Source organism: Carassius auratus, chromosome 22, assembly GCF_003368295.1.
Source record: "Carassius auratus strain Wakin chromosome 22, ASM336829v1, whole genome shotgun sequence".
NCBI classification, from domain to species: Eukaryota; Metazoa; Chordata; class Actinopteri; order Cypriniformes; family Cyprinidae; genus Carassius; species Carassius auratus.
The window spans coordinates 22,878,497-22,903,785 of NC_039264.1; the positions used below are offsets into that span (position 1 = coordinate 22,878,497).

A 25,289-nucleotide genomic window follows, 5' to 3' on the forward strand; every position below is an offset into this window, starting at 1 on the left:
ATTTGTTACTTCAGACTTATGTGCCCTCTAGAAACTTGCGTTCTGCAAGTGAACGTCGCTTGATTGTGCAATCCCAATGAAGCACAAAGTCACTTTTACGGACTTTTAAGTTAAATGTTCCCTTCTGGTGGAATGAACTTCCCAACTCAATCCGAGCAGCTGAGTCCTCAGCCATCTTCAAGAATCGACTTAAAACACATCTCTTCCATCTTTATTTGACCATCTAACTTTAATACTCACTATTCTAATTCTATTCTTTAAAAAATCTAACTAACTTTCCAGTCCTTTTGTATTGTATTTTCTTTTCATTTATTATGCAATTGTATATGTATGTGTGTGTGTATGTGCAAAGACCTCTAACTAACTTGCTCTATTCTTTTTAAAAAAAATTATTTTTTATTCCGTTTTCTTTTATTTATTATATTAGTTAAAATCCCATGCTACGTGTACTGTGTTAACCTAACTGAGACTTGTTATAGCACTTATATATCATTGCTTATTTTGTTGTTTTTTTGATTACTTCCACTGTCTTCATCTGTAAGTTGCTTTGGATAAAAGCATCTGCTAAATGAATAAATGTAAATGTAAGTGCACACTAGGGGCAGTCTTGATAGTTGTGAGAATATCATTATCTGCAATTTTTGCAACTTGTCATTTTTACGCATAGTGGCCACTTTATCAGGTACAACCTTAACAAATGATCTCAAGTCTTTGTGGCATGGATTTAGCAAAGTCTGGTCTCTCTCTCATTTATTAGCATTAGCATCTTTCTGATAAGACCCTTTTAAGTTACTTTTCTTTCCAGAGCGATCGATCTGATGTCTAGATTCAGGTTTGACTGTGCTGTATTTAGCTGAAAGTGGTTTTTAGCAACAGAAAAATGAAATTCCTATTAGACTTGTGTAAAAGTGTTACAAATAAGCCTTTATTTTAAACTTGCACATTTAATGATTGGTGTAAAACTGAACCAAATATAAATGACAGAACTTGCATTGAACCAGACAACTAAATGAGTTTATCCAGCTTGCCCTTCCATGTTTCATATCGCTGCTGAGTAGGTGGTATCATGTTGTCATGAATCCATGCAAAGAAGTGAGAAATATGAGTGTACACCGTGAGGTAATCTGCATTTGTGTGGTTTTTGTAAAATGACACAATTCCCTGTGCAACACCTCCACAAACAAGTGGACCCCCAGAGTCTCCCTGTGGATTATATCAGTTGATTATTAGTATATCACAATGCACTGACACTGATACTAATAATAATTTGTGTGTGCGACTTGAAATACCTGTGATGGTCCAGTTTTTCCCTCATTGCACAGAGTGTCAGCCGGGCCACAGTTTTCAGAGTCTATCAGAGTCACATTTGCTTCTTTGAGCACATCTGAAGGAGACCCATGATGGTAATCTTGCCAGCCCCAACCCATGACCATGCAGTCCTTTGAGAATTGTTCATTCCCAGGCAAAGCGATAGTATTCACCGTTTTGTTTAAAACTGCAGGGGTTTTGAGCTGGAAGGGAAGATGCAAAGTTCCTGATTCAGTCGATGACCGCTACATTTCATTCAGTGTTTTTAAAGATAGGCTATTAAAAATGTTATGCTGATCTTAAGTATATTTGGTAAATGTTAACAATTTCTTATCATACAATAATGTTTTTTAGGCATGATACCAATGCATTCGTTTAATCTTATGTTATTACCTTTAGAAGCATGATGTCATGACCTTTCTTGTTCATATTGAATCCTGGATGTGGAATGGGATCTACAGCTACACCGCCAGGTAAATGTCTGGTGTCATCGACTCCCAAATACACCACAAGATTACTAAAATAAATAAATAAATAAATAGTTATCGTAGAGGCCAGAGTAACAAAATGGTTCATATATATTTACAAGAAAGACATGCCTTTGGATGTTAAATATCACAAATTTAAAAGACTCAGATTTTCAGTAATATTATCAAGTATGTCTGCCCTGATACCAGTGGATGAGAACAAAACTCGATCTGAATTAAACTGGATGATAACACTATTGAGGGAAGTTGTGGCCTAATGGTTAGAGAGTTGGACTCGCAATCGAAGGGTTGTGAGTTCGAGTCTTGGGCCGGCAGGAATTGTGGGTGGGGGGAGTGCATGTACAGTGCTCTCTCCACCCTCAATACCATGACTTAAGTGCCCTTGAGCAAGGCACTGAACCCCCAACTGCTCCCCGGGTGCCGCAGCATAAATGGCTGCCCACTGCTCCGGGTGTGTGCTCACAGTGTGTGTTTGCACTTCGGATGGGTTAAATGCAGAGCACAAATTCTGAGTATGGGTCACCTTGGCTGAATGTCACTTCACTTTCACCATTGTTTTAAGTAGAGCTGCTGTATAGTGGAATCACATCTTGCAACATAAACCCTGTTATTAAACTGTAAGTTGAAAAAACATTGAAGTGATAGCTACCTTATCTGAATTAGACTTGTTTCAAAATGTATCATCTTACACTGAACCGAATAACACCATTTTTTTTTAGAGCTTTCTATAGTTTATTCTGCTGTTTTCGTGTTTATTACTGTAAAGCTGAAATGATCTGTCTTATATAAAGCGGTAAAGAAATTAATGTCACTTGACTTCAAAGTAGTTTTTTTTTTCATACCGTTATAGACAATGAGTGCAAGCACTTAGTCAGTTTGTATACTCTTAATTTCTTTTTGATTCTAAAATATGATAATTTCACCTACTTTCTTCTGCAGTGGGCGGCTGTCATCACATAATCCTCTCTTACCAAAAAACCACCACATGTTGTTTTTGTAACGCTGTCACGGATGAAGACCATGTAGGGTCGACTGTGTGGAACAGAGACTTTACCACCAACAATGCCATCATCCATGGAAAAACCTAAAAAAAAAAAAAAGAGTTTAGTACTATTCAATAGCATATTCTGGGACATATTCTGAAAAAATTAATAAATAAATGACTGCTGACATGATTACTTATCATTACTTTAGTTAATTTGGATATTTAAGTTATTTCAACAAAAAAAAAGTACCATTTAAGTAAACTAATTGCGGAAACGTAATTTTTTTTTACTGTGAGACGGTTTAATTACTAATGTAGACTGGATGTAAATACCTGGGGTGCAGGAAGGCAGCAGTAGCAGACAAGTGATTTGCCAACGGATGCTCATTGTAGACAGCTCAGTTACACTCAATGTGCACCACAGAGATGTTGGGCTCTGCTTTTATAGAGTGGCCCAAACCCGGAAGATAATAGCAGAAGCTGCAGCATGCTCTGCATTCAGATCAGTTGTACTGATCTGACAGCGTTTAAGTTAGAGACTGTTAAAGGAAGATTTGCTCATCATCAGCTTAAGTTGTTTCGCAACTAACACTTTGGTGATAATATCAGAACTTGATAGTAACAAGATAGTAACAAGAATCTCGTTATATGTAATGTTTGCAGCTTCTGGTACGTTGACTACCATAATTCATGGCAATTTTTGTTTTATGCATAGTCAACACTTGATCCGGTTCATACTACAAACCCGAGAATGACCTGATTTCTTTGTGGCGTGGATTTAGTAAGGGGTTGGAAATATTTATGTTTAGAAAGTCTGGTGTCTGTTGAGATGGTAGCGTGATACAGTTGCTGCAGATTTATATGAGCTGCACATTCATATCAATCTGCCCTTTCTCCACATCCCAAAGGTGCTCTTTTGAGTTTTGGAGACTGTGGGAGTCGTCTCAGTACAATGAACCTCTCAAGTGTGCGTGCATTTTTGTATGCACTGAATGTAATCTCTGTGTTTCCTTGTTGCTCAAGATGTTTCACAACTTGTTTAAGTGTCTTCGTCTCTTGTGGTGGTATAGAGACACTCTGACATTTAACCTCTTTGTGTTACTTTTCAAAAATGGTTGGATTCTTTGGAGAGATGGAGATAACAAATTAAAGATTGTTGATTTATCACTTGCTTAGTCAAGACGTTTTTATGTAGCATCTTATTTAAAAAAGTTTTTTCCCCCTCCATCTTTTGTAAAGTATAAAATACAATTTTATTTTTCAGACTGACGGGACATGGTGCATTTCCAATGTAGAGCTAACCTTTGATGAAATTACTTTATTTTCATTGCAAAGATGAGAGGCATGCATTTTCTTTTAGAATCACTTACTATTAGTTTGATGTGGGTAATGGCCAGATGTTCTGATATGCAAGATGGAATATTTGGCAAACTGAGACCTTTTGTGTTGCTACGGTAGCTGCTCGAGTAGCATTTATTTACCGACTATTTTGTTCAAATAGAATGGTTCTTCTTGTCAGTGTGTTCATTTAGCATTGATATCTTTCTAAGATCTTTTTGTAAGACCACATTTGATAGAGAACTGTCATGGTAATCTTGCCAGCCACAACCCATGCCCATGCAGTCCTTTGAGGTTTCTTCATTCTCAAGTTTTGGCAAAGTGATAGCATTCACAGTTCTTTTCAAAGTTGCAATGGTTTTGAGCTGAAAGAGAAGTTGCAGAGTTCTTGCTTGAGGTAATAACCCCTATATAACCCCTTTTCCCCAATTGTTCAGTGCACTAAGTATAACCTTTGTGATAAAAGTATAAAATATAAGAATTTTGACACCTTCTTTTACAGTGGGTGGCTGTCTTTACAAAATACTTTATTTCCAAAAAAAATAAATAAAAAAATAGCGATGCTTGTTTTGATACCTTGTCAGGATTGTAAACCATATAGGGTTGATTGCGTAAAACAGAGACTTTACCACTAACATGTTTGGTTCTGCTTTTATAGAGTCATTCAAAGTACCCAAACCCAGAAAGAGTTGCAAAACATTTAAGTTTAGAGACTGTTAAACAGGAAAATACACTTAGCAGAATAATCCACCAGAAAATTTGACTATGACCTGGAAAACTGAGAATCTTCACAATCATATTTTATGCATCAAGTCCCCACATTGAATTCAAAAGCAATTTGCATTGTAATGCGCCTACTGGGATAAAACGGTACAGTTAAGATAAGTTACGTAAACTCACGGACATTTATAAATATGCAAATAATATGTTCAGCAAATAACTGCTAGAGCAGAGTATGCGTGATCATCCTTCAAGCATGCTTGTTTAAAAATAATTGTTCAGCTGTAGAGTTCATTGGGCCAGAGGTTTTGTAGCTCCTTGTAGAGTCCTCCAAAACAGGAAATCCATTTTCATAGCTTTCATTACACGTCTTTGATGGATGTAGAAAAATGCACATTCAACAGAAACGCTGTTTTGAATATTTCGATATTAGCGATGCGGTCGCATAGTTCCTAAAGGCTGTAATGCTATATGCTTGCTTTAGCCATGCAAATACGCCAAGCAGTAGCACAGGAATGCCCATTAAGAAACTTCCTACGTCTAGACTGAGGTATGTTCTTCTCATACCTGAACCACAAGACGTTATTATAATTATTGTGAATGAAGCGCAACCAAGGTTTCTGAGAGAGAGAGGGATGGTGGGGAGTGGGTTGCATGCAGAAGACTGGGTTGTGAACAGTAATGGGTATTACAGGAGGAGGATTGGAGAGGCCGAGCAGAAGGGGGGTGTCCAAAAGAACGTTTACCGGCAGACTGTCAGCTTTATTAGAACCAGGGGGTTGACTTTGGGATGGTTAAGCAATTAGACGTCATGACAGAAGCAGGGAATGAAACGAGAGTTGTAAAAAGCCCATCAATCACTACACAAATCATGATTATTAGGAATAAAAGGAAATGACAACAGCGTGTTTCCAAAGAAGAAGGTAGCACACTGCGAGGTCAGGATCTAGGATTGGGTTTGTGTAATACACTTAATCACCCACATCTTCTTTGAGGGATCTCAGTTGATATTTGCTGTTCCTAACTTCATATATGTTTTCCCTGCTATCTTGCATCGCCTTCAGCTCTAATCAGTATCTCTGCTCATGGTATCATCTACTCACACTGAGGACATGTCAAGTTATTTTGCAATTCTCAGAAGATCACTAGATAAAGCCTCCACCCACAGTGTTACGTGCGTTAAATTGAGTATGTGTGAATACGTGCTTTTGATAGTCTTTTGATCCACAATACGTGTCTTTGACCCTTTGTATGGTTCCCTGGAGCTGACCTCTGTCCCGGTTGAGACCAAAGAAGACAGGAATTAAGAAGGCAAGACGAGCATTGACAATGAGTTCCAGACGAGGTTAAAAATCTATTTGTCTGAGCACTAAATTCTCCTTTTGCTGCTTCCCCAAAAGGACTTTGTAAGTTTATATGTCCCTTTACTACATTCATAAAATGGATCACGAACTTCTGTCCTAGAACAAAGAAAACACAGCACAACTTGTGCACTATATTGCTATAATGTGAGAAAAAAAACAGTTAAATTTATTCCATTATTCATTGGCATAGCTATTATATGGTTTATTTCGTCAATGAAAAGGGTGTTCGTTGATTAGCTTTTTTACCATGACTAAAACGAGACTATGACGAGATGACAATAAGGTCAGTAAACAGTATAACTGTGTCTATGTCAACATGCAAAATTGTTGACGATAAAAGTAGATACTAAAATATGTTTAAACTATTTATTTTTTCCGTCGACCGCTGTACACGCCTCTACTATGTGTGCTTTCATGTTTTCGGTGGACAGATATCAAGTTTGAGTTAGCTTGAGCTCTATAGTTCCAATTCGCAAATCAGAGCTTCTCTGTTAAAAGGACATATTTATATATTTGTTTATATTTTGCAATCTGGCAACTATGTGCACACGCTCGCTATTCATCGTGGAAGCGCCGTCGTTTATTAGAAAGCACCGTCAAACTTACAAACAAGTAAGCTGAAGTTTCGTTATCTTTTCATCAACTAAAACTAAACTAAAATGCTCTGACATGTAGTCGACTTAAACTTGACTAAACAAAAAGAGGACAAGGTTGACTAAATATAACTAAAAAGTGCATTTGACACCAAGACTAAGATTAATTAAAAAGTCTAAGACTAAGACTTAATCAAAAATGGCTAAAAAAAGGAACACTATTTAAGTCTATATATGGCACACATTTTATTGTTTTATCATTTTGGTGGTGCATGATGAATGTCGCTATGATTTACGTTTTCGTATGCGTGTTTCCTCATAAGAAGAAGCCATTTAATTTGAACTTGTTTTCTCAAATGGTAACTTGGACTTGCGTGCATTCATTTTGGCTCTTTAACTTTAAGAAGAGATGAATTTTTGCCTAAACCCTCATCCTGTCTCAAATAACACCTGCTGTTACCGTGCTTGTAGACCGAGTTCTCACGAGATGGATATGCAACATGGGAATACGCTCCCTGCCAACAAAATTATATCTGGTATTTTGATTGCGAATAAAACAGATGAGCATTTATTTTTAAATCTAAAAGCCAATGTACGTCTGACAGAAAGCAGAAGTGTTTTGCAGTTTGCTACATACCCACAGTGTGCTGACACTAGTGAACCCTACATTCATCCAGCACACAAGACCTTTGGTGTAACACATACACCAGAGTTTGATATCCCTTTTCACTTGGTCAGACAGCCAATTAAGTGCCTTTTCAGGATTACAGAGTATTTCATGAACACTGAGTGCCCTTGACTTGTGGTTCAGGGTGACTGTAATTTGCATAAGTGCTGTGGTAAGCTGTGTAGTGGAAGTCACCAGAGCTACCACAAATAAAGCCGATACCATTGAGAAAAAGTTATTTGGTATTGCTTCTGTTTCAAATCCTATTGCACTGCTTTAATATATTAAGCCATTATATGCACTGAAGACAAGAGATGAACAATGTATCAATACCATTTTATATAATAAAAAAAACAATAAAAAATGTTATCTGCATTTATTGTGCATGGTCATTTCTCTATTTGTACATCTAACGCTCACGTAAAGTGCACTATTAAAAAAAATAATTTAATAACACCGTAAGTTATAATTTAGAAAACATCTAAAAAATATATAATTTAATATATACAAAATATGTCTTATATATAACAGAATTGTACAATTTATTGTGCATGGTCTAATATCCTTTAAATGTCCTTAAAAATTCACTCAGTTACAGTTAGCTATTAAAACAATGATATTTAGTAACACCTAAATAAAATGTAGATAATATATATAAATATAATTTAACATTTGTTTTAAAATATATAAGTGAAATATTACAGCAAAAATATTAATTATTAACTTATTATTTATATTTACTATTATTAATTATATATATATATATATAATATATACACCAATATACACATAATTATATACACACAAAAACGCATTGATTCGCTTCAGGAGGACTTTGTTCAACAACCATCCCCCAACCCCTGGTGGTGTCTGAGACATTTTTATTATGGATGGGTGATTTTTATTTAATTTCTTTTGGACCGGAGCACAGCAACACCTGCTGAGTGCCATTAAAAAGCTTTAAACTTCAAAGAAACATTTTAATATAACTCTAATATTTAATATAAATATAACTAAATTTTTAATATAACTTTAATGTAACGTCTGAAAGAAGAAAGCCACAGTCACCTAGGATGACTTGAGGGTGAGTAATTTATGGATTTTTTTTTTTTTTTTTTGTGGTGAACTAACCCTTTACGTTAGCAGAATTGCACGTCCTTCATAGAGAAGACAATCCCAGAATGCATTGCAGCTTGGAAAAAAAACCCCAAGAGAAACTGATTTAAATAATACTTATTCATTAAATAAGAATTGAAAGGAAATTGCAAGAAAAATAGTGCAAAGTAACAAATAAATGACTATTTCATACAAGTCTTCCATCAGCTACACGTGTTGAGTGCTATTTTGTATGATGTACAGACTTCCTGCACATGTAAAGCGTTTCAAATCACTCACTTCCATTACTTATGAGACAGTAGGCAGCGAGGGAGCTCACTAGGTTGTGGAACAGAGCTATTAAGTTTATCCGGCAATCCGCCTGACAGTTCAGTCATACATACCGAACCAGAAAATAAGATTTTCTTTTTTGAATAGGTTCTTCAGCGATACCTGGGATACATTCAGTAGCTATGACAGAGATGAAGCAATATGTGGGCTGCCAAAGCACACTGGGATGATTTTTAATGTTTTGTACATTTTTATTGCTTTCCTCTGGACCATGACACACTTTCTCTTATTCACCGATCTGTCTTTCTCTCTTCCTCTCAGAGAGATAAGACATCCATCACAAACTGCGGTTGAAGGTCTGATGTTACAAAATGAGAACATCAAGTGCATTTTTATTAGCTCTGGCAAGGATCGAATGTGCAACTGTGCATGATCTCATGTCTTTAATAATGGCCCTGTAAACAGAGAACCTGCTTCATCTGGTTTTTCAAACTGGTACACCGGGTCCAAAATTAACAGTCACAAGCACCAAATGGAGTAGAAACTGGCTTTTGTGAGTTACTTGCCAATTGGCTGGTAGGAACTTTAAGGAAGTCAAACTGTAAGAATGATAGTCTGATCCTCGCTGCCCAAGTCATGTGAGCCAAAATAAGTTATTTTACCTCACTGGAAAAATTTAATCTAGGAAGCCTATACTGTAAGTATCTTATAAGTAACCTTGTGGTTATATACAGAATATTTTTTTACATAAAAAAATAAAGAACAAATATAAATGTTGTATGTGTGTGTGTGTGTGTGTGTGTGTGTGTGTGTGTGTGTGTGCATATATATATATAAAATAATTTATGGCAGTAAAAAAAAAATGTTGCTGGTAAATTTTCTCAATTCCAACACACTTTCATGGTGAATTCTAACTATTTTTAATTTCATGAACTTGTGGTAAATTGTTATGATTTTGTAACCTCATTGGTATTTCGTCACACGCACACAAAATGGTTGGTGGTTAGGTTTTTCATTGATCACGAGATTGGATTACTAAAGTCTCATGACATTGGCAGGAGTGACAAAAATGTGTTAATATTTTATTTTAAGATCTCCTTGTTACTCATGTAACATGTGACTTATCCACCCACCAAACAACACCAATAATTAATATTACTCAATACTTATTATTACACTGTAACAGGGAAACCTTAAAATAAGGTGAAACCCAAAATTTCTGTGAAATTTCACATCCATCAAATGTAAATAACGTAGAGATGTATGAAGCACAGGTCGCACAGAAGTCAATTGTAAACCAAGCATGGCAAATTAGCAAAATTCCAGATCATTTATATTCCTATTTCACCTTTAAAAAATTTACAGAAAGGTCTGCACCTTTACAAAAGTTGGAACCTGCATCTGTTCCACTGCTTGCTTCAACTGAAACTAACAAGGCTGGCATTGATCTAATCACATGGTGCCAAACTTTTTCAACTGTGAACATGTAGAATGTGTTCATGACTTGCATGCAAGTCCTCACTGTGGTTTAAGACAAAGATGCGTGTTACATTCACTGGAAATGATGATGCTCAATAACAGAAACTCCTGACTTTGCCAAAATGAAGCTTTTCTAGAAAGCCCTCGAGACCACGAACGGAGATCAACGACATGTTAGAGTGGAGAGGTATAAATTATGCAGAACACTTGGATGTTCTACTCTTCCGAATTACTCTGCCCGCATCAAAGAAGGCCTTCATTTTAAAAATCAATCAAATGATGACCAAAATGACATATTGCAAAACAATTCTCAGTCATAATCCCAAAGCCTATTGAATTAGCAAGACTCAAAGTCTCCAACAAGCCCCAACCTCTGCACCGAGACACACACACTAACTAAGGGAATGTAAAAAACGCCAAAAAAAAACAAAAAACTATCCCCTCGTCTTCCTGCAGATGTTGTTCTTCTAGAAGGTGTGGGTTGATTAGAAGCACAGAGCTAGGAGGGAGATGAGATAAGAGACAAACTGCCAAACTTTCAAGCATTGCACTTATGTTTCAACTTAATGCGATAGACATGGAGATGAAACACACTCATCTCAAAACCACAAGATAATGGCTCAGAGTTCAAAGGCATTGTGCAACGCGCATTCATTCCTGCGACAGACATACAGCAGCCTAAAAAGAGCTCCCTTTTGAGTTCACCATCGTAATTTGTAGTTTCCCCCTTTTTGTGTAGTTTGTGAAGCATTGGATCATTATGAGCCAGACTATGGAGAAAACAGTGGAGATAGGGCCTGAATTTATTGTAGGGTTGATTGAATCACTTATCTATTAACCAGACTGACTGTGGCCATGAGCTTGTAACTGGAGGCGTGAGAGTCAAGTGTTTTATTTTTAGAAAGTCTGCAAGGAGTCGCTGGCAATTATTTGGTAATGTAAGCCGATATTTTTAGACGGTTCTTTCATCATTGTTCGGACCAGGAGGGTAATCGTTTGTCCAGATGTGGTCTGGACCAAAAAAATGTGATCGGTAAAGGATTTCTATGTATGGAGGATAAAGCTGTCGCTAGTTAAGTCAAGGCTGCTGTACAGACAGCATACAGTAACCTATGACTCAAGCCCATCAAATGACACATATCGTAATATATGTTAAAATGCTGGGCTTGCTGGATGAGACAAGCTAATAATGTCAAAACTGCTTGGGTTAAATTCAGTTTGATAACATAATGTCGTTGGGTTGTGCAAACCCTGTCCCAAACCAGCATTTCCTTTGACTTTCATACAGGAAAGGCAGATAACAGACTAAGAGTTTCATGAACAAATCTTAAAATTATTTTAAACAAGAAAGATTTACTTGAGAAATAAAATGAAGAAAATGAGACATTAGTTATTAATTTAAAAATATAATGGTTCTTTATTGGTTTGGATGGTTCCATGAAGAACTTATAATGACCAAGGAACCTTTCCATTGCACAAAAGATTATTAATTGTGGAAAGTGGTTCTCTAGACATTTAAAATGTTCTTAACACAATAAAAAAAAAATTAAGATAAAGTAATTAATTAATAATTAACGGCTCATTTTTGTTCATTTCATTTTTGGAACCTTAATTTTAGTTCATAGTGAGTACATAGTGACCCCAAAAAACATTCAGGATTTCATGCATCATATAGCACAATATCAAGCTATATTTTGAAGGTTTATCAAAATATCAGGATACTTTTCTGGTTGTCAAACATTAGTGCAAGTTAGTTCTGATTAGTTCTATTTACCCAATATACTTTTCTCTTTTTTTCATAATGTGGACTTCAGTTTCCCACAAGTATATTTTCATTTGAAACAAACAAAACCATATTTATAATGGAGTCTTTTACATGGGAAATCCAGGGAAAAGGTATTCTGGGTATTTGGACAGGAAGAGCAGATATTTAGGAATAAAATGCGAATGAGTGGAACAATGAAGAATGGATAATAGTATTGTTGGGGGCGGAGGGAGGGGTCAGGCGAAGCAGACAGTCTGCGTTGGTCATTAGAAGAAGGAGCGGATGGAGAAAACAGACTGAGGCCTTCAGTGGACAGTCCTCAAAAAGTCTGCTGATGGGAAGAACGCTATGTGCTTCAGTTCCTCGGCAGAGATCTCCCAATCACTTCCCTTAACCTTGTTATTGTCGTTACGATAAACGAAAACATGCTCTTATGTTTCACTTCATAATACATCAATCAACTCACACATCCTAGACTTTGGAATGCAGCGCGTGACGACGATGTGTTCTTAACAAATCACTTCATTTCAAAGCATTGACAGATAGAATACTTGGGATGATCCTTGAAAAAAATCAAATAAATGAACGACTGACTTTTCTGCCATTTTCAAGAATGATTTTCCGTTTGGACCATGACAAAGAAAAAAAGACTATTTAACTTGGAGCGGATTTTGTTCTTTAGTCTGTATTATAGGTCACTTTGGTAAGGAACTGTCTGCGAATGTAATGCTTTTAATATTCCTCTAAACTTAAAAAGAAAAGCAATGTTTAATTTTGAAAAAAGACATGGTCACGTATTGTTTATGGAAGCATAATTCAGTGTAACAATGTTGAGGCTAGACATCGGTCCGACAAGCCGTCACCATATGTAAGTGCTTCTGTATTCGATTTCAGTGGGTACTTCTTATTAATAACTTTCTGTCCAGTGCACACAAACCTTTGACCAAAATAACAACTCTTTTCCCAATGGAAGGACAGTGGAGAATTCATTATTTTATACTGTACTTAAGAGACTTGTTGCCTCAGGCCTATAAAGCATTTTGCATGATCCGAAAAAGTAAGGCCTTTTACCGAGGAGAGGTATGTATTTCATTGGTGTTATTGTTATATTTTCCAAATTTTACTACGTAACTGTACCCCGTGTTGTCATTAGATGATTCATACCACAGATGTTTGGAATTTCTGCGTCTCACTGGATTTTCATTCCCATGTTGATTGGGGACAATGGTATTAGATATACACTGTGTCAACACATGACGCGCCAAAACGTCCAGAGGCTGTCTACACTGGATGCGTCAAACCAAAGTTACAGAGCGCCAGATGTTTGGAAACTTCAGATACAGAGCAGGGCATCCGATTACATTCAGCGCTTTGAGAGCAATGCAACACATCCAGTTTTAGGCTCCATCCGCATTAATCCAGATACGTTCGAAAACTGCATTTTTGTTTCAAAACAATCTTCATCCACACTCGCGTTTTTATGTGCTTTCCCAAAGTATGGAAATATTGCAAAGTAACATCTTTAGCAACACTGTAAGTGCACAGCACATAACATGCCGGTATAAATGTAGATGCATGAATAAACATGCATCATTGTTTTCAAATGCCTTCATTTTCGCCGTTCATTCTACCAATGCAAAATATAATTTTCAAAATTTTCCACAAAAAAACACGTTGAATGCATGCCAATATACATAAATATATAAAAAAATATGCATTTTCAAATTTGATGAATATGATACTGGAATTGTAAATGTTGGTAAAGAAATTTGTGAAAAAGGTCAAAGGTTCAGCTTAAGCTAACATCATGGAATCCTTAAGAAGTCTCTATGAAGACAACTTGAATGAAAATAGATAGAAAAAAATGTTAAAGTCAAAGTGTGAGAAAACGTCAGCAACCAAACAAACTTTTTCATACAGATAGTCATGTCTAAATTTAATGTACTGAATAATGAAATGACAAAATATTCTTTGCTAAAACAGGAACCAGCGTGTCTCTGGTGTGTTCACATTTTGGTTTAGTCAGCATATTATGTGGATCAACATCAGTCATTTGATCAAAAGGTTTCGAAACACTTTTTTCAAGGGGAAAATCTATCATGCTCGATCTTAACTCATCAGAAACCTCAGATGCTTTCTTATCAGCATATCCTGTAATGATGATGCCGATAACTCAAAGGAAATGTGCTGGGTAGAAAACAAAAACAGTTGCGTTCAAAAAACGTTTGAGGAAGTTCGATTGTATTGGTACATTAGCATACACATATGTAAAATGTAAACATTTATTTGATTGATTAAATTTGGGATATAAATATATACTGATAAAACATATTTTATATTTATATCCATCAAAATGCACAGATACTTTCTAAAGGCCATCAATAGAGAAGGATTTTTGCAGGCAGATGGTGTAGTTACAACATCTACCAGCAGGGGTTAAAAGGAACTTGCTCACTAGTAAAACTTGACCCCTGGGGCAGAAAACTGTAAGAAAACTGTGCCTCATTCAAAAATGATGAATTGAATAAAAACATACATATGTTAATGCTATTTGGGAATTTAACAGGGTGTAACTGTCTGGAAAGCAGTTCCAATATTTTTCAGGGCATGTTATAAAAATGGTCACGGAGGCTTTGGTTTGTACCCCCAACAGAGACGAACTGCTATTCGGGTGAGAGAAACTATCTTTCATTTATCCACATCTGAGAGTCAGATGAAGCATTGGGGGGGCTGAAAAGTTGCCCAACTTTAGCATAGAAAGCCTTGTTTTGACATCTGTCTAAGGCCAGAGAAAAATGAGCTTGGCCAGACCACTGGAATCAAATGAAGAAGTAAAATAAACTTCTGAGGCTAATGTCCTGTCATTCTCAATTAAGTCCAAAGCATGTCATGTCACAATGGAAGATTATTCTGATCTGATTGACACATGGCTGTTCGTTCGGGTTTATTTTGTGCAAGAGCCAGAACAGAGAGCAACAACACAGGCAGGTTTACTCACCGTTTAACTAGGGAAGTGTTTAGGAGTGTACCTCATTTGTGCACGGGACAAAATGGGATTATGGGATTATTAGAGCATGAAGTAGGATAGAAAAGTAATTTATTAATACCTTGGGGAAAATGTTGTTGATACAGCAGGACAAAAATACAAAATATAGTGAGAGGATAAAATAGAATTTAAAAAGTGTGCTGTTAATAATAAAAAAGCCAAATGGTTTGTGAATACATTAAAAATTTAAATAAAGTAAACTGTTTGATATAAAACTTTTAGAATTTAAATGAATAGTTATTTACTTTGTTGAAGTACTTTATTTCACTGAAACATTAATATGACATCAAAAAAGATTAATGTTATTTGGAAACCTGAATCTAACATTTTCATTAATTTTTACATTAAAAACCTATTACTTCTTAAATTAAAAAGAAAATAAACTGTGCGATAAATCATTTAGAAATTAAATTAATACATTTTCAATTTACCGAATTACCTAACTGTGCTGAAACATTAATATGAAAACAAAATATTAGATTTTTTTATAAACCAACATTATTACTTTTTTAAATATAGTAATAATTATATAGTTACATAAAAATGAATAGATTTGTAGTATAACAATATAGAATAGTGTGCAAAAATAATTTAAAATTTAATTCAATGTAATTACTTATTATTTAATTAACAAATTAGTAAATTTTATTGAAACATTAATGAAAACATAAAATATTTGTACTTTTTTAAACTTAACCCTCATACAAGTTATTCAGAAAAATCAATGGTGTGTAAAATAAAATTACATTAGGTTAACTTAAATATACAGTGTTCAACAAATAATTTCTATTAATTAATGCTATCTGTCACAAAATGCCAGATTATATACATATATATATGTATATATATATATATATATATATATATATAGTCATGGTGGTGTAGTTACAGTATCTGCCAGCAGAGGCTAACAGGACCAATCTTGGCAGCATTAATTAACCAACCTCTTTTTTTCTAGCTTTACATATTTGTGTTGTGATTTCATTCAAGCTTTTTAAATGCTACCAACAAAGAGAGATAATTGTGCACGGGCTGATCGCCGAGATTTTCACGCATAAACCAGAATAACAATCATGAATCATGTATGCCAAGATGAAAGATTTTGGTTGAAGCGAGGCTGGCCACCTTTGGGAATACGTACAAGGCTCGAGGGCTTGTGTGTTTATTCCTCTTTCATCTTCTGAATGTGTCCTGCTCTGATAACAGCCTCTTCCAGACAAACAAGCACTGTATCTGGATATAATTAAGTGAAGACATGATGGGACAGGGACGCACTGATCATTTCAGCAGACGCAGAGGTCAGGGGATGCCTGAGAATGAATATCCTCCACACATGCGTTCAGCATCTCCCTTAAGAACATTTATCAACATCCACACTTCCTCCTTTCTCCAGGGCCCGGTCAATATATCCCGACAACAGCCCAGCAGGCACTAGCAGCTGTGGCCCATCATTCATGCTTGATGGGGTACAAAATTTGGCACATTTTAACACCCAGAATGTACAATGTCTGGTTTGTGTGGAAACACATTCTGACATGAAAAGAAGTTTTAAAAGGCTATTTGGGACCTCACAATTCTGATGTTATTTTTCACAGTTTTTAATGTAAATCATACAATTTTGAGTTAACATTTGAATTGCGAGATTTAAACTTAGAATTTCAAGGCAAAGGTTGCTGGAAACCCAAATTCTGATGTTATTTCTGAGTGTATATCGCACAGTTTTGAGTTAACAGTGTAACTGTGAGATGTAAACTCAGAAATATATATAAAGAAAATAATCTGAATGAAAAAATGTAAACTCAAATTATGAGACAAAAGCTTAAAATGGAGAGAAATACATTTTTGTATTGTAAACTTGCAAAAAAAAGTTACAAAAATGGCCAACTTAGACTGTGAGATATAAACTCAAAACTGAAAAAGGGGCAAAATTTAGCAGTATAAATTTGCAGTTCTCAAAAAGTCAGTCTAAATTGTTATATACAAACTCAGAACTGCAGGAAATAAAATGAAAATTGTGTTATAAACTCAATTATGACAAACTTTCTGAGAAAATTTAAAAAAAAATACACAAAGTAGAAAAATTATGCTAATATAGATTCTAAAATATGTTTATTTAAATTTAAATTCTGTTTACTTGTGTGTTTTTTGTCCATCCATTTTATATATATTTTCAGTATTGGAAAATTGAAGATATGTTCTTCACTGTTTACAACATATATTTAGCATATTTTTGGAATGTAGTTTGGAAAGAAATGTTTCTTGCATTACGGGTTTCAAGGTTCAGTAGTCTCATGATACCGTTTATGTTAACCACAAGAGTTATCCAAAAGAAAGATGTACCGGCCTGAGGATCAGACCAACAAACCCTCAAAGTCTCTGCGAGGAACTTTGTATCCAAAACCCACTTAGCAAGAAAGGCTATTGAGAAGTGACACAAGTGCGTGTTTCAACTTCTGGACAACATACACACGTGCCCAGGTTGAACCCTAATCAGCTGGCTCTCCATGGAACAGCTTTAGTTTCTCGCAGAGCCATACACCAAGTTCAAAGTTGAGCTTTGTTTCCAATGGAGTTCCCCTTGCATCCCAGTCTTGTCTGGATGAGAAAAGTAATGGTAGAACGGGAAAATGGATATCACTATAATTCTCCAGCGCGTCAGGGATAAGGGGGACCTTAACCTTTTTAAACACCGGACAGGTGTTTTAGGGAATGATTTGGGCAGATTTCAATCAATCTTACCCGCTGGGCTGCCACACTAATTGCAGATGAGAAATTTTGGCGGGAGACAAATCATGCTGTTGACTGATTTTTTTTTTTTGAAATGCTTTCAGCAGGTCTTACATAAATGAAAAACACATTTTTTTCAGGGATCGCAGTGTCCGCGCTGAGCTAGAAGATTAGGAGACTTTTGAGAATAAAGGTGCTGGAGGAACAACCAAATTTTGCATCATTGGCTCCTGCACAGCTTCAGTAAGTTTTGCCTGAGCTGCCGTATAGTGTCATTAGGAGCATTTTCAACAAAGCCAACTTGCCTGCGGGAAGTTACTCATGAGCTTTTCTGTGCAAAAGTCATTTTGTCTGTCTGGCATTTTTGTGTTGCTATATCATCAGCTTTAAACCATCTAAAAAACACTGTTCATTTTTAACTGCCAGACTTGTGCCTTGGCATGATGTCAGTTCTATGACACCATAATCACAGTCCTCATAAAATAATGTAATTGTAATAAAGCATGCAATGGTGAACTTTTGAAAAAGAGAAGCAGAAGTGACACAATGTTTCCAGAATCATATTACTGCTGTAAAAAAAAAAAAAATAAAAGATTAGGGTAAAATAGGTCACAATAGGTAGGATCAAGCATGTTAATGATATTATTTATAATTACTAATTAATTTACTAGCATTATTCATATAAGCACTAAATCAGCATATTAGAACAATTTCTGAAAAATCACGTGATACTTAAAACTGGAGTACTGATTCTGAAAATTCAGATTTGACAGACAAAAATTATTTTAAAATACATTCAAATAAAAAATATATATTTAAAATTATCGTAATATTTAACAACATTACTGTATGTTTAAAAAAATAAATGCAGCTCTGGTAAGCATAAGAGACTTCTTTTGAAATCATTTTAAAAACTTTACCAAACCTTTGGCTGCCAGTGTGTAAATAGCATCACATGAAAGTGGAGGAAAGTATTAATAAACGCAGACCTTATGGCTTATGTGCATATTCAGAGCCGACCTTTATGAAGGATGATGTCATTTTTTGACTTTGAACGAGTTTGAACTTGTTTCTATTTAAATGGAAGCCAACAGGTTTATATGACTGAAATATTAAGACTGACAGTACGCTGTGCTCGGAGCATTCGTTTGACAAATGACATCATGTTGCAGTCACATTTTGAGCTTGTGCAAACCTATATTTTTTAGATATAGCTCACTGTGTAACTAAACATTATATGGGAGAATATTTCGAGCAACAGGCCAAAAAAATATTCTCTCACACAGAATTATAGTGATTGGAGTTTGGTTCTTGAAGTGGTGTGGGCACAGAATGAGTCACTTTGTGAAACTGTACCAAGCATGGAAAACTCCACTCGTACTGAGGTTGCTTGCGTGCCAGAAGGCTGGTGCAAGTCCCTGGTTTCTCTCAAACAATGGAAATTCTGGGCAACAAATAATTGTACTAAATACAATCAGAACAATCCTCATTTAATGCAGTAAACAGCATTGTTTTGAGCTTTCGCAATAGTTGACAAATGGATATGGACAGGATGTTCTTTTCAACTTTTTAGGCTAAAGATGAAATTCTCAATAAATCTTATAAAGTTAAAAGTGGCGTGTTTGTAAGAAACAAATCCATCATTGTTTGAACTTTAAACTGTTGCTTCTGGCCAAAATATGAGTCCATAAGGAAGTGAAAAGGCCATCCATGTTGTTCTATCGCATTACAATCCAACAACATTTATTGTTTAGAACCGTTTTGGATTGTTCTTGCTTAAATGATGCTTGGTCTGTGTATATTTCTCTCCTGATTCAAACAAGACACCTTTTTCAATGGAGGACTCACCTGGAAGCAAGAGTTAAAAGTTATGAATGTCTTAGTGATGGATTTGTTTATTACAAACATGAAACTTTTCACAAGATATAATTGATATACTGTCATTTGGTTTACAATTATTGTTATGTTTTTATCAGCTGTTTGGCACCCATTCGCTGCAGAAGATACAGTGATGAACAAATTATATAATACTAAATTCATTCAAATCTGTTTAGATGAAAAAACAAACAAACTTATCTACATCTGAAATAGCCTCAGGTTGAGTACTTTTTTTTCAGTAAATTTTCACTTTTTAAATGATCTGTTCTTTTAATAACTGGTGACAAAATAATATAGTTAATTTGTCTTTACAATATGTACATTTGTGACCAGATTATTTTTGAAAGTAGCCATCATTTGGATAAATCCAATATAGCCTATTTAAATTGCATATATAGAGTAGAAATTGTATGCTCTTAATAAAAGAAAAAGTCAAGAAGTTATCAGGTGAATAAAATTAATGCTGTCAAACGATTAATCGCATCCAAAATAAACGTTTTTGTTTACAAAATATATGTATATGAAGTGTGTGTGTGTGTGTGTGTGTGTGTGTGTGTGTATATGTACACATACAGTCAATATTTTCTAAATATTTACAGGATTAACATGTATACATTTATATTATTTCATATTATATATACATATATTGAACATTACATTTTAAATATATACGTGCGTTTGTTGTATTTATATATACATAATAAACATTATACACACATTTTATGTAAAGGGCTATCAAAAATATATCTTGCTCCAAAAGAAGATAATGGGCTGAAACATCTGGTCTTGGTCTGCTTTTAAAACACCCTGCACTTCTGTCATTTTTTTACTTTTGCAAATGAAAAACAAAAGACATATTTTCAGATAGACCTTTTTTGATCCGATTGCATGTTTCCAGTGTTCGGACAATTTCAGCTACCTAATTACGTATTTCTAGCCAGATAACAGATTTTTTAGTTCATCAAAACTTTGCTTGTGTAGTTCACAGTAAGATAGGAGGACAACTTTCTACTTGAAATTTCTGTTTAAAACAGCTAAATATGAATATTTAATTTACATAATAGATTCATAGATACTTTTTTTCCAGATTATTAAAATTACCAATTACAACATGACTCAACTGGGTTTTGAAAATCCTTAATTTGAGGAGAATGAGTATGTGAAGTGCTTTTAATGATAAATAGGCTTTGAGTGTTTGTCTAGAGCTTGGATGTAATTGACCAGAGAGCCTGTTAGTCTACATTTAATGCTCACGCTGTGCTGTGTGAAGCTGTCTTAGCACGGTTTCAGAACGGTTCGCTCATTTAAGTAGGTCTATTCACCTCACTCGCTATTAAAGTTTAGAGCAGGGAGTGAGACACTACAAAGCTTTTTGGACACTGGCCTTCCCCTTTTTCCATAGTGCACGACCAGATGTTCAGTCACCTCGCATCCAGCAAGCAACTTGTATTAACGTAAATGCAACCTGCACTTTATTAGCACGAATAAAGTCTTTATTTGGTGGAACAAAGATGCATTGTGGTTTATAGTGATGCACAATGTAGGCTACTACTTTTTTTGCATGTCTGTTTATGCTTATGAAACTAATCTGATTTAAAAAAAAACTTATGCTGATTATAAATAATACAGACAAAGACGAGTGACACATATTTGATTTAAGACTAGATGATTGCGTAACACAAAGGTGGACATCCTAGCTTTGTGAAAACAGCAAGGACGCCATTGTGAAATAGCTTGATCTGTTTTTCTTCTTTTTTTTTTTTGTTCTCTGCTGTAATCACTGAGGGCTTTATTCTTTGATTTTGAGTTATGTTTATTGTAATAAACCAGTCATTGTTGGCCTATCCTCAATATTTTAAGTACTACCAGAACCTTGTAAGCACCTTATTTTTTATAATCAGTCTGCATGATCTCAACACACCTTTTCCTAGTTACACTGCTCAGTTCAAACGTTTAAAATCAAAAGTGATTGTCAATATTTGCATAGAAATGTCTACAAATTGTGATAAGGTCATTTTGGGGACCCCCCTTCGGCGACAAAGTGCAGTACAGCCTCCATGAAGCGACAAACCAGTGAGAGCAGCGACTGTCAGTGAGGCGAAATTGATCGCGTTTAGATAAAACAAGAAATACAGCACATTAAATGCCCTGCTTTAACCCACCTCTATGACTTCTCCAGAAGATGAGAGTGTTCCCTGGAGGCTAATAGGCCCTGTGTCGGAGCTGTCCAAGAAACAATGCCGACTGATCTATTCGTCTGAGGGACGCGACGCGGATGTTTGCCTGTTTCAGGTGAACGGGGAATTCTTCGCGATGGACGCTCGCTGCGCTCATTCGGGTATGACCACGAATTATTTCACATTTTGTTTGCTTATGTCGATTCTTAAGCGTTAAAGCGTGCTGCAAAGCTAATTTAGCTAGCAGAGAGCTACAAACAGCGACAGAAATGACATCCTTCGTAGTTTTGCCGTTTTGCGATGTTTTGCTTCAATCTTTACGCGCCCTGTCATTATCTCCATGGTAACCGTTGTTACCGCCTAAATGTAATTTAAAATACAAAGCGGTTCTAACTGTAAAACCATTTCAATATGTGATCTACTGCAAACGTTACGGACTGTCTCGTTTTTGTTTAACGATGGAGTTAATAAGGATAATAATAATGGATGATAATAATGATGATTCCCTTACAAAAATTACATTTTACTACAAGAAAAAAAAACTATAGTGAAACTATGGTAACTAAAAATTTACCATGGTTTTACTACAATAACTATAAAACGGTGGTAACATAAATGTTAATCCGTCAATCCACAAAAACAAAAACAAAAACATGCTACAATTTTGCTATAATAAAACCATGGTTCATTTTCATAATGGTCGTCTTATCTATTGTAGTGGCGGCAAATAAGAAGTTACCACAATTTTGTAGTAGTGCTGAAAAGAAAACCGCATGCAGGTTAGGTATGTTTTGACACTGGGATGCTGGTTTATGCTGGTCCTTTCCTGGTTTATGCTGGTAATTTTTCTGGTTTATGCTGGTTCTTTGCCAGCACATGACCAGCAAAAGGACCAGCAAAGGACCAGCATCCCAGCGTCAAAACATACCAGCATATTCTGGGTTTTTTTCAGCAGGGTTGTGCGTGATATAAAACTGATGCCTTTTTATTTTTTGATGTGGTTAAATGTACATTTTTGTATGATTTTAAACATTCTGTCAGATGAGTAGAATATATTTATGTGGTAAAATGCTTTGACTTTCAGGAGGTCCGCTGTGTGATGGAGATATCGAGGAGGCCGATGGTGTTCTTCAGGTTTTCTGTCCTTGGCATGACTATGACTTCAATCTCAAAACGGGGAAATCAAGCACAGGTTTACAGGTGAGACACTTTGTGTCGTTTTAGCTCATTAAAGGAATATTCAAGGTTCAGTACACATTATGCTCACTGACAGAATTTGAGGTCTATTGTCGATTACCACCGAAAATTATTACCTAAGCAAAAAAAATCACTGTTTCAGTTACAATGGAAGTAAATTGGACCAGGCAATAACCACTACGTTAAAGTACACACTTTGTGGTTTTAGCCAAAAATATTGCTAAAATATTATACGTCAGCATGGATATGAGGGAATCACTTCGTCATCTTGTCCAATCTTTCATGGGACCTCCCATACAAGGATACCAAGAATGATAGTGATGTTACTCTCTTACTTACATGGAGTTAAGTGGGTAATTTGTTCTCTTTAATAAGAAACAGATAAACTTGTCTTCTACATTTATATTTATATCCAGTAACGAAAAACAAAAGTGCAGAAATGGTTTAATTAATTTTTAAGCCAGCACATCTCTGTTCAACACTCACAGATATTACATTGAAGATAAATAACTAGGCCTAGAAGTTTTTTTTGGAGCAGTAGTCCAACTGTAAAAATGAAAAGTTCTACCTTTTTAAAGGAAGAATAAAGTGCTTTAACAATAATCACATTTCACCCTTTGCACTGTTCACATCGTTTTTTAAAACTAAGGGATAATTATATGTGGTAACTGACATTATGCAACAAATGCAGTTGAATAAGCCTACTCGGTATTGAATCCAGAAGATTCATTATAGTTAAATCAGATTAAAGACATGATTATGTTTTGATAGAAGATCTATTTTGCTTTTAGCTATCATCGATCTTAAATGAAGCTCCAATAAAAGGAGCATTCTCTTTAATCAGCGAGATGCCTGAATGTTCCTCCTACAAAAATAAATGTATACACCAAATTTCATTACTCAGCAGTAAAGGGGCAGTAGGCAGCCAGATGAACAAGTTAACTTAGCCAGTGATTCAGGCGATGATTCAGCTTCCCTGAAAACGCTTGTATTTTCGTATTAAAACCACATTTGTTGTGCCGTCACTTTAACTCGGTACGGCACCAAACATTATCTCACACGGTAATGGATTGCACATCACCAGAAACGTACAGAAGTAGGTGCTGCCAAACAGACAGACATTTGGAAAGTCTCGTTCCTAAGAATTAAACTGCCCTCATTTTAGCACATTTCAATTTAGCCAAACGTCTGCTTTTTTAAAAAGCAGATTAAATGTGTTCTCTCATGCTGTGAATATAAATAATAGGGCAGTTGGACGTGACAGTGAGCTTGGGCCAGTCAATATAAGGCAAAGACTATGTAAAACAATCCATAATTATGACAGTCATCCTGGGGGACTCGACACCTTGAAATGTTCAGTAATTAGACACCATTCCCACCACCGGTTAACATCCACTATACTCGTATATCAAAGTTCCTTCCTAGCTGTAGGCTTATACAGCTGTCCAAGCAGAAATAGAATCAGATGTATTGCATGCGTGCTTAGTTTTATTTCTTTGTTAAAATGTAAAATTTGTCTCTTTTCTTGTTTTAGCAACAAGTTTTTGAAGTGAAATTGGAGGATGGCAATGTATACGTCAAGCACGCAAGTGAGCTCTCGTTACAACCTTTTGGCCAGGTCAAGGAAAACTGAACTTGTTGGTTACGGCAATGTTTTGTTCCCTCAAACTAAAACATCTGCTTGGATCTCGTAATATTTGAAAAAGATGCAGAATTTTAGTTGAATAAACTTTCCCGTTCCCAGTGGAGCAGCTGTTAACATTTGTGACAATTTGTATATATACACTACGAATCAAAGATAAATTGTTCTTTAATGTTGTAAGCAAATTACTTCCAATGAACATTGTTTTCTGACATTTTAATTATATATTTTATGTTTTATTTCAATTGTGAATTTCTTAAAATGTAAGTTTGCAAAATGTATATGCAAGATTGATTGAACTCAGGGAAAATGGGGTTACAGATTTAGTTAGCTGTACATTTCAGCGGTTTAATTAGATGTAGTTTGAGATTCAGAATTGTTAGCACTCCAGAGATGTTAATGTGTTTCTCTCTAGGGCCATAACAAATGTTTGAGGTTGTAACTTTCCATAATTATACTTTCTGAGATCCAGCCCTCTTGAGTGTCAGGTAGACTTTTACCACTGGGGGAAAAAAATGAAAAAATATAT

The 25,289-nt window shown here is 35.4% G+C and overlaps 2 protein-coding genes across 4 annotated transcripts; one reads left to right on the forward strand and one right to left on the reverse strand.

The window, feature by feature from the left end:
* Nucleotides 1-561: 561 nt before the first annotated feature.
* LOC113040055 (duodenase-1) lies at nt 562-22,033 on the reverse strand. Of its 3 annotated transcripts, XM_026198283.1 has the most exons (6): nt 21,907-21,989; nt 3,115-3,320; nt 2,724-2,880; nt 1,702-1,825; nt 1,290-1,511; nt 879-1,203 (listed from the first exon to the last, which is right to left on the reverse strand). In XM_026198283.1, exons 2-6 carry the CDS (start codon nt 3,167-3,169, stop codon nt 1,006-1,008), a joined length of 756 nt encoding a protein of 251 aa, XP_026054068.1. In that variant the 5' UTR covers nt 3,170-3,320; nt 21,907-21,989; the 3' UTR covers nt 879-1,005. The 3 variants fall into 3 exon arrangements, with proteins under 3 accessions (XP_026054070.1, XP_026054068.1, XP_026054069.1); XM_026198285.1 differs by lacking the exon at nt 21,907-21,989 and having other exon boundaries at nt 562-1,203; nt 3,115-3,184; XM_026198284.1 differs by lacking the exon at nt 3,115-3,320 and having other exon boundaries at nt 21,907-22,033.
* On the forward strand, nt 21,368-25,279 carry LOC113040056 (Rieske domain-containing protein). The gene is made up of 3 exons (XM_026198286.1): nt 21,368-22,082; nt 23,006-23,121; nt 24,653-25,279. Exons 1-3 carry the CDS (start codon nt 21,911-21,913, stop codon nt 24,749-24,751), a joined length of 387 nt encoding a protein of 128 aa, XP_026054071.1. The 5' UTR covers nt 21,368-21,910; the 3' UTR covers nt 24,752-25,279.
* The last annotated feature ends 10 nt before the right edge of the window (nt 25,280-25,289 follow it).